The sequence below is a fragment of the Aythya ferina genome, assembly GCF_964211825.1.
Source record: "Aythya ferina genome assembly, chromosome: 3".
Lineage (NCBI taxonomy): Eukaryota > Metazoa > Chordata > Aves > Anseriformes > Anatidae > Aythya > Aythya ferina.
The window spans coordinates 75,634,566-75,644,836 of NC_140298.1; the positions used below are offsets into that span (position 1 = coordinate 75,634,566).

Genomic DNA, 10,271 nt, shown 5'->3' on the forward strand with positions numbered 1-10,271 from the left:
AAAGCAGGACTGGTTTTACCTTGTGTTTTCTGCGGTCAGCTAGAGCTTAGTGCTGTACTGGTTTTCTGACAGGGTTGCGCAGGGTTGCATTAGCACATCTCAGGGTGAGGAGCTAGGTCTCTGCTCCTGCAGCTATGCCATCCAATGCCATTAATTTTTCTGCTAAGCCTGGCTGAGTGAATGCATTCAAGTACTGGTTCCCTAAGGGATATCTTTTAGATAAATACCAGAAACATCCACTCATCCAGAATCAATGTGTTTTTTGATAGACTGAGCAATTCTTGATATACGTTATCTTGTTGCATTTGTCTAGTTTTTGCTTTGTATGCTTTTCTTCAAATTGACAGACACCTAAAATGGATATGCTGAAACTTAACAGTGGTTTAGTGTAAGCTTTTTTCACTGCAGGTACTAAATAATGTCTAGAGACATCATCTTTTTTGTCCCTCTAGTATTTAATTGTTGTAAATACCTTTGTGTGTTCCCTGTTGAATACATGTGACTGGGAAAGCATTTATAGACACCCTCTTAGAGCAGAGCAGAGCAGCCATGTTGAGATGTGCTGTGCTGATCGAACTGTTTGATCTGACTATTCAGCAAGTTTTCATGTCAGTGATAAGATCTGAAGTGTTATGGTAACTAAACAGTTTTTCTCTGTAAAAGGAGATCTGTCTTCCCTTCAGAGGATGATGTCCCTGTTTCCCTTCCATATTTTGTAGCAAGTTAATCTCCCTTCTTTTGATTCAGGTGATCAGAAGCACTGTTTTTTACATGCATATTTCTTGCTTGGAAAAACTGGTCATTATGCAGCAACACAGGGAGCCCCTGGTTCCTGACTTTGTGGTGATCTCTGCTTCAGTCCAGGCTGAAAGCTAAATACAATGTATCAGTGTGTTTAATTAATGTATTATACAAGCAAGTTAGCAAGGAAAATGCCAATTGCTAAATATCATTTACTTTTAAGATAAATTCCTGCTTGCAGAGAACTTATACATTGGCACAGCCATGTGCGACTTACATGACTGTCAGAGGATTTCATCTAGCAGAATAAAATGTAATATATATAAGCAGTCAAATATAAAAGTCTTTAGATTAAGGAGTTAGATTGATCCTCTGGAATGCTGAATTCATTGCCTAACTCTGCCATATGCTCCTGTGTGATCTGGGGTGAATAATTGTTTCTGTACATCTCAGGTTCTCAGCTGGAAATTCTTATATGTCTTCTTTTCTCTACCATCTTTGTTAAGGTCCTAAGTGAAAGGACAGGATTTTTTCTGATTTTTTCTTTGTTGCTGTGTATCTGAATCCTACTCTTCTAGGGACTATGGAACAGACATGTGACATGGGTTAGTTCGGTTCTTCACTTTGTAGAGTGAACAGGTAAAAAAAGAAACCAAGTGCTACTGTCTCTTTTAAATGGGTAATAAACTGAGGGTCATCTAAAAATCATTTTCATTCACAAAAGAAATTAATATAAGGGAAAAAATCAATGCCAGGATGCAAGAAGTTGAACAGCTTGCTGGTATCCTGTGTAGCATGGAGGGAGGTGGGATTTGGAGAGACATACAAATCTGTATATTTTTAAAATATTTTTTCTTAGAGGAAATATTTTTCTGTAGAAAGTGGGAGATAAGTTAGAAACATGAAGCACAGTATCATTGTCAACTGGCATTTTAGTCAAAGAGAGGAATTGCACACTACCTGAGAGCTTGCAGTTTGGTAGTGCAATTTTGTGTAGGGTAGAAATGCAAAATGATCTCTCACTTCATTTCTTAGAAGTAGCTCTTCCTGCTGTTTTTAAATTTCTTTTTTTTTTTTTTTTTTTTTTTTTGCTCTCTATTAATAGTGAGTCTCAGCAGATGAGGTTTGCAGGTCAAGACAGAAAAAAAAAAAAAAAAAAAAAAAAAACCTGCATGTAGCTGTGGCAATAAAGTATGCCTGCTGGAAATGCTATCTTCAATAAAACACAAAGATCTCAGCTGGAGAGTCTGAAGAACACAGTACAGTGACTAACAGATTTTGTATTTGATGAACTGTCTGAACCCTCCCGTCACACTGCTGGATTCACAGCCATTTTAACAGGAGGAAAATGTCCATTGATTTCAGGGGACTTTGGGTCAGTCTGACAGAGTATCGAAAAAGCACAGAGATTTTTCCTATGCCTACAGTATGTATTCCTATATCAACCTTATTAACAACCCTTGTTTGTTAATGGAGTTGTGGGGAGCTGCTGCAGAAAGAAGCCTTAACTCGTTTCTAATCAAGAGAGGAAGGTAAAGACTGGTTTTGGTATAGGGCTGTCAGCATCCAGGTCTCTTTGCAATAGCTGTGCATAGATACCAAAGACAAATGATTCACAGGCCTTTGTTTAGCTTTCCCCCAGCTACGTCCAAAGCCTTTCTCCCAGGCTGGAGAACTGCCACTGGGGGACACACTGCCATGGAGAGAATATTATCAGACCAAAGAGCCCACTGGCAGGCAGCCGCAGGGAGGAGAATGAGAGGTATGGCCAAGAGGAGGGGGATGTGGCAGAGCTGAAGGCATGGAATAAAGAGAAAGTGAATTGGTTTTGGCTGGGCAGCTCCCTGAGCAAGAATAAGGGCACATTTAGCTGTTGGAAGCCCCACAGATTCCTCACAGCAATCACAAATCTGGCTGGCACTCTGGTTATATGGTAGAACAAGCCAGCTGGCTGTCCTGGGTGAGAAATTCAGGCATAAGGTAGAAAGGAGGGACAATGGGAAACTAGTTCCCAGTTTGGGAAACTAGACACAATTTGCTCTTCAATTTTGCTTCTGCTTAATTTAACCCACTGCTGCCATGTGCTACCCAAGTTCATGAAGTGGAGGGGAAAGTGCTGAGAGAAAAATTAAACTGAAAAGGGGGGAAAAATCCACTGGAAAGTGCTTTGAAATGACTGACTTTGGTTTGATTGCCACATGGGGGAGATCTAAGCCTAACCCAGCCCTTTTAGAGCTGTGTCACACCGGAGGAATCCTTCAGCAGACTCACTGTAACACTCAACAATGGGTTCAGAGCTGATGGGACAGTGGGATGACTGCATCGTATCACACTGCCAGATGACACGTGAAGACCTGGTGACATTCCTGGAAAAAAAACAATTAACAACTGATGAAAAGCAGCACTCTTTCTACACAACAATCCTTCTGACATACTCTAAACTTTCCCCATTATGGTGCTTTCCCTCTAAAACGTGCATACCAGCTGTAGGAAACAAAAACAGGTCCAAATATGTCACCGTGTGTTATTTGTCCAAAGTTTTTTGAAAATTATTTAGATTGTGTAAAAAAGCCAAATGCTTCCACAGGTGGGAGGCTGTACACAGGTTCTGTAGACCTATTAAATTGCACCAAATCAGCATCATTACTAAGTTAACTTAAGTAAAATTAAGTAAAATTTGCTTTTACCACAGTAATTATTTCTCTAAATATTAGAAGCAGAATTATTAAAAAGCTTCTGCCAATACAGCCTGGTCTATCCACCTTGTGACACGCTGAAATTGTCCAAAGGAGACAAATTGGGCATCCATCATAGCACCATATAAGTTAGGATTAAAGAACAGATTTTCAGACACCTCCATGTAAAATAATAAAATGAAGCATGTTGTGAAGCATGAAGCAGTTAATCACAGGTTGCAGGTTGGAGGTTATAGGTTGGTGTTGAAGTATGGATTCCTGACAGTTGCAGGACACAGGCACTTTCTAAAGTCCCAGCAAATATAGATCTGTTCTATACTCCCACCTACAAGTTGGCTGGACAATTTGTCCATCACAGCTTCTCACACACAACATACAAGAAAGAATAACTTGTAGTCTAGGATCAAGAGACAAGCCATATGGGCTTAGAGCCATAAGCAAAGGCTTAAAGCCAAGGCAAAGGCTTTACCTTTACCCATAAGGACTAAAATATTGCCAAAAAAGTTATTTGTGTTATATTCCTAGTCCAGGCACACTGAGTCTGGACATGTCAGAAAATTCAGGCTGACCTCTGATCTAGTGGTGCTCTGTGCCAAAATATGCATGCTCAACCTTTCAGTTAACTGCTTTCCACAAGTGTTGTCAAACCTCTTGAGGTCTACCCAGAACATGTTTCACAGCTGAATTTTGTCCTGTTCTAACTCACACTAAATCTTCTGTCATCTGCTTTCAGTTTACAAGCAAAAGAAGCTACAGGTGGCCTTCTTAAGGATCTTTATTAAGGGCTTTTTTTTTTTTTTTTAAAGAAAGTATATGTTTTAAATGTTATTTAAGTTATTTTATTGGTGTTTTTATATTACGGGTGGTATATTATACTTCACTAACATGGTTTAGCTGTAATTAACTTTACATTTAGCAGCTACCTGACAAAAAAATGAAGAAGATGATGATACCCCACACTGGAGTTAGAGACACTTGCACTCACAGAGGTAGTTAATATGGCTAAAAGCACAACAAACTCAGGTTAGGATCAGTGACCAGAGCCCAGATTTCCCACATCCCACCTGACTAATACTTAATAGCCTGGGCCATGGAAAGGTACCAGCTGCGGAAGACAGGGGACTTAACTGGAGCAAACCAACTTACAAAGCGATATTCCCCCAAAAGTTTGCCATCCTGGTGACAAGAGGCTTTTTCTGTGATGTGCATGCCACAACAAGGATCTATGCCTACCTCTGTCCATGGGTCTTCATGAGCTCAGGATGAGCATTGTCATGTCTAATGACTGTACTCTTCTTTTTGCTTAGTTTTCAGGACTTTATTTGTTGTCATTCTTCACCATCCTTGTTGGGCTGGTGCTCTACTCCTCCACGTCCACCTACGTAGCCCAAGATCCTCGGGTGTACAAGCAATTTCGAAACCCTTCAGGACCTGTTGTAGACCTGCCAGCCACCGGCCAGCTGGAGCCTTCGGTAACATACACCAGCCTGGGGCAGGAGACAGAAGAGGAGCCTCACATTAGAGTTGCCTAAACCCAGGGCCGTTGATCACCTGCTGATGATTCAGTGGAGCTCATATATCCATTATCTCTGTATTGTACATAGAGAAAGGTATTTACCAGGTGCAGTTACTCCGGTGAGCTGCAAGGTAGCAAATAAGGAAAGCTCATAAAAATAAAATTAATTGTTCCAGGGTGTTCATTGCAAGGAGATGCCAGTCCCTCGTTCATGATGTTAACAGCATGTTTGCCATACAAACTGCTGTATATGAATCAGTTAATGTCAGACTACCTGGGAAAGCTATTCAATATTTTAAGCTGAAATTACAAGAAGAAATTAACCGAAGGGTGTTTGTGCACCCACTGAGAGATATTATGCCTAAGCCACACCAGTCGTGGACAAGCCACCTTTTTACAGCAAATACATGTGTGCAGTCACCGTTAATTTCTCTCTGAGATTTGTTTGTTTGCACAAAATAGATGGGTTACTCATGGTAGCAACCCCCTGACACGTTTTTTCTAGCACCTTGGATTTGGTGAGGGAAAGACAATAAATTCATCTGTGCTATCTAGTTGCCCTTTCTAGGTAATCTGCTCCATGAATCCAGAGGAGGGACAACTTACAATATCCGTCTCTATTCTAGGAATAGGTATAAAGCGAGCATTTTAGCCTTTCTATATTTGCAGAAGTGAAGTATTCAAGCATTGACCTCTCTATGATCCATGGCAGATTTCCTAGCGATTGAGGTTCTACATCAGGTGACAGGGAGTTAACTTCTCTGTAGTCATGACTAACACAGATTTCTTACTTTTTAAATTTTAATCTATATAAAAAAAATACATTTTCTAGTTTCCTATGTATTGTACCTCTCCATGGTAAGATGACATATCTTGTGGATCAGGGCACTTATTTTAGATACTCAGTGCATCGAGGGCGCCTTCTGCTGTTCCAGTTTGCTTAGTCTTCTGTGATTCATTATTCTAACAATAGCTATTTAGAAATGTGACAGTTTTTCACCAAAACCCACAAATTGTAAAAATCAGGAAGATTATGTGAGGAATTCATGAATAGAAAGACTGGACCATCTGCTGGTATTGCTGCAGTAGCACAAAGGCATTCGTACCAGCAGGGTGTAGCCAATTATCTTTCGTTAACTACAAAACTAGCAGAATAATTCAGCAGTTTTCTTATGTTCTTGGGGACATGTGAAAGTAGTAAGGGTGTGCTCTGCAACTGCACTTCTCCAGGAGCCTTATCAGAAGGGGGAAATCATAGCTGCAGCCATGAGAATCTACATCTGTATGTTCGCTCTTCTGAGAGCACAATGAAAGGAAATGGTTATTCAACCTCCACCATCTATTTTTAATTTAAAATTAAGGAAAGGGAGATAGCCTTATACCTAACAGAGAGGAAAAGGATCCAGCAGGGCTTGGTTTTATTCACAGATCTGCCACGTCTCTGCATCATCTTGGGCATGACTTACCTTCTGTGTGGCTGCATTTCCCAGTCTGTATATAAGGGAATAAAGATATTTGACCTACCTCACAGGGGTGCTATAGGACCAAGTTACTTTAAAACGTTTTGGGATCTTTAGAAGAAAGGAGTTTAAGAAGTACACAACAGTGCTGTAAAAGCATGTATATATGCATTGTATTTGAAAATGGGGTTTACAGAAGACTGATGAATATTTTGCTTGTGGGCATATAAGATGAATTTGATTTGAATGTCATTCTGCTGAAGAAGTCTGTCTAAAGTGAAAATGTAGGTCTTCGTGTTTGAAAAATGCAACTTTCCTATTTCCCTTTAAAAAAGAAAAATCTGTACTCTGGAGATTAGAAAGGCCACAGTTCAGCCAAGCAGGATGAATTTCTGCTGAGGTAACATCCATCTTTTATAGTCCTGTTCTGCTGTAATATAGAAGGGACTTCCCTGAAGCAGACTGGGAAAACTACATGTACAAATATATGTGAAGTGACAAATGCCAAAATGCTACTGAACAGCAGATGTATGTTTTATCTTACTCTCGCTGTGGATGAGGAGAAGAGTTGATTTCTGTCCCATTGTGTTTAGGCTGCCTGCTAGGCTCCCACTGCAGCTGAGGGAAGGGTCTTGTGGAACCATGCCCCCAGACATTCCAGAATCTTCAATTAAGATTTCCTGGGTTTAAAATCATAACAATTGTAGGTTGTTGTGTTTTTTGTTTTTTTTTTCATTGCCCTTTTTTTTTTTTAAAAAAAATCTTCTTTAGCATCCATAGAATCATAGAATTATAGAATATACTAATTTGGAAGGGACCCACAAGGATCATAGAGTCCAACTCCTTTGAATCCTCCTTCATCTTCCCAAGATTTTTCTTTTTTCTTTTAAAGCTCTGAGGATTCCCACAGAGAAATATCAGTACATTTTCTGGAGGTGTTAAGGAAAGTCTAAATACTACATGATTCACAGAAAAGAAAACAAAACAAAAAACACCCCCACACAAGAATGATCATCTGATACTTCAGGGAGAGGTTTGCAGGGTGGAAACCTATGTGGGAAGCACATGGTTGGGTGAGGCCCTTGTGCACAGTGGGCCAGCAAACGTCCTTGGGTCAAGCCCAGGGAGAGCTTCCACCTGAGGCAGGTTTCATACCTTCCCCAGGAGCAGAGGCTTTGGTCACAATCACCACGGCTCTCTCAGGTGCTTGGAGGCACACTGGCGGGCACCTGTCATCTCAGTCTTTTTGCTACCTTTTATACCAATTAAATACCTTTCTCTGAACATTAGTCCCCATGTTGGTCTTGAGACCTTTGAGGATGGTGTGTGTGTTTGTTCCATGTTTACAGTTCCTTCTTTTTGGTTTATTTCATTATTAGTATTTATTTTCAAGCCAAATGTTTGTAGTCCTTCCGCCTACCCCTCTTCATTTTTCTGACACTAACTTGTAGATGTTTTCTTGGAGTCTTCTCAGAAAGAGCTGGGCAGAAGGCATGTCCTGGGCAGTTCACCGGACTGGGAGTTTTTACATACAGGAGTTTGCAAACCATGGGGTGTCTGCGTCGTGCCATCCAGAGCTGTTTTTATAGTCTATTTTAAAAGGCTCTGTTGTACGGAAATAAGATACGAATGTTTGGGTGTGCACTCTGCACCCAGCCACCATCCCCCATGTTACTTGCACAGGGGGAGTTTCACGTGCAGAGTGGGGCTGCTTCACTTTCTGCATCTCCCATTAAGAAAGGTGTGAACTTCAATTACCACCAGTGTGCTGAGCAATGGACCTCAAAGGAAGACAGTAGTATAGCTTTACAAGTAACTGTGTTGACTGAAAAGCTGAGGTCTAGTGAAGGAAAGCATTACTTCTACCTGCTTGTTTCCTGCAGTTCAAGACCTCAGTACACACCAGCAGAGGTTCAGCTATCTAACTGGCAGCTACTCTCCGTGTTGCATTAGGACATCACTAGTTCTGTGTAGATCCTTGCCTGAACAGACTGAAACCCTGATATACTGCTGGCACTGAGCAGCCCTTAGCAAGACTGATGTAATTTTCTGCTACTGGATGAAAACCTTCACTGGGAGACAGACCTTGTCCTTGTTCCAGCTATAAACTTTCAAAACAACACAACAAAAGACCAAGCAATTGAAAATTTTGCACCACTGTGTCATATGAAAAAGTTTCAATGTATAGTGTAGAGATTGCTAACTTGTGCTATTAACATTTTGACAAGCGTGTAGTATTGTTTTCTTTTCCTTTTTTTTTTTTTTTAAACCATTTAGTATTCCTAAGCTAGCTACAAATATAAATTTTACCCCATGGGTAGGATTTTACTGTTAAATGCCATAATAAAGCACACTAATCTTGACACCGCAGATGGGAACATGAACCAAAAACAAAACCAAGCAAACAGAATCCCAACCCCAAATCCTGCATCAGAAAGCTGAACAAACCTTTCTTCATTTTGATATTTGCATGCTCCTATATGGACTGGCTGTGGCAATGTAATGCCTGTATAATGTTTTCAAATAAAAAAATAAATGCTTTATGAAAGCAGGGTTATTATTTTATTTGTCTGCTTCCTTACTGGTTTCTTAGCCTCAAATGATTTTTTCTGAAGTGTAAATCTTGACTGCAGGGCATAATTGTTTGGTATGTTGAGGACTTTTGTTGAGGAGTTAAGGAGATGTTGAGGAGTTAAGGTACAACTCCTTCCAAGGGTGTAATTCAGGTGCTAAACATGTGCCATCAGACATCCTCAGGTATTCTACCTGGCCCCCAGCTGCTGCTCCTGAAGCATACATGGTCTCCTCTGTCTCTGCCATGCTGCTGTGGCTACCTCTAATATCCTGATATTAGTCACCCTCATTTAGACATAGAAGTGCTCCACTGCTGTCCTCTTGACATGGTTAATCATGCTAGAATTAATGTGGGGCAATATACTTGTGTGTGTGATGCCGGAGAGCTGTGGTTACTGAGCATCTGCAGCCACCTCACCCAGCCTTTCAACCTCAGCCTCTCTGCCCTGCACAGTACTGCTCCCTGGAGAGTCCTGGAACAAGGAAAGAAAGGATGGAGACAAAAAAGAGGGGGAAGAGGTGTGCCAGGAGGAGCAGAACTGGGGAAAGAAATAAAACAAGACTGGATCATTTGAAGTCTGTCTGGGAAGAAGGAAAAGGAAGAGCGTAAGTATGTGAGAGCAAAGGATTTTGTGAACATGTACTGACCTCTAAAAGTATTTGTCAGCATGTGCATCTGTCCATCCAGCTTTGCCTGATGTCTCCACAGAAACTTTGCATCAGTATTTCTCACATACTTCATTGCCAAAGAGTAGAAAATGGAATGGAGGGTGGTGGTCTCGTATCCAGCCTCCCTCTGCACCATGACTGGATGGAGTCCCACACACTGCAAAGCCAGTGCTGCAGCAATATGCTGGTTTATGTCTCTTTTTGCAGTGTGAATGTCTCCTAAGTCATCAAAAACTCCAGAAGTGGAGTTACTGTGCATGGCTTTATCACGTTAACAGTTGATTTGTATTTTCCTCCAACTCTGCTCAAGAACCTGTCAAGCTTTACAAAAAAAAAAAAAAAAATCCTTTTATTGTCTGGCTAGAATTTAGCCTGGGTCCTTGAGTCATACCAACAGTAATTGCTTGAAATCACTCTTTCAATTGATTATAAATAGGTATAAATAGATGTTTATTTACTTAACAACAAATGTTCCACACTGAAGGACACACATTCACCTTAAAACTACCAGTCCCCTTTTGGCTTTGTTTGTTTAGAGCTAGCTCTCCAAAACACTGGAAATACTGCCTGCTTAACAGCAATATGCTATAGCATATGATTCAGGAAGCGATATTT

The 10,271-nt window shown here is 40.7% G+C and overlaps 1 protein-coding gene across 2 annotated transcripts in view; it reads left to right on the forward strand.

The window, feature by feature from the left end:
• SLC35F1 (solute carrier family 35 member F1) overlaps positions 1-8,978 on the forward strand; it is a 248,474-nt gene extending 239,496 nt beyond the window's left edge. For both annotated transcript variants that reach the window (XM_084512332.1, XM_084512331.1), the window contains one exon: positions 4,745-8,978. In XM_084512332.1, the coding sequence (XP_084368458.1) occupies positions 4,745-4,969 (225 nt within the window). In that variant the 3' untranslated portion in view covers positions 4,970-8,978. The remainder of the gene's footprint in view (positions 1-4,744) is intronic.
• Positions 8,979-10,271: the final 1,293 nt, after the last annotated feature.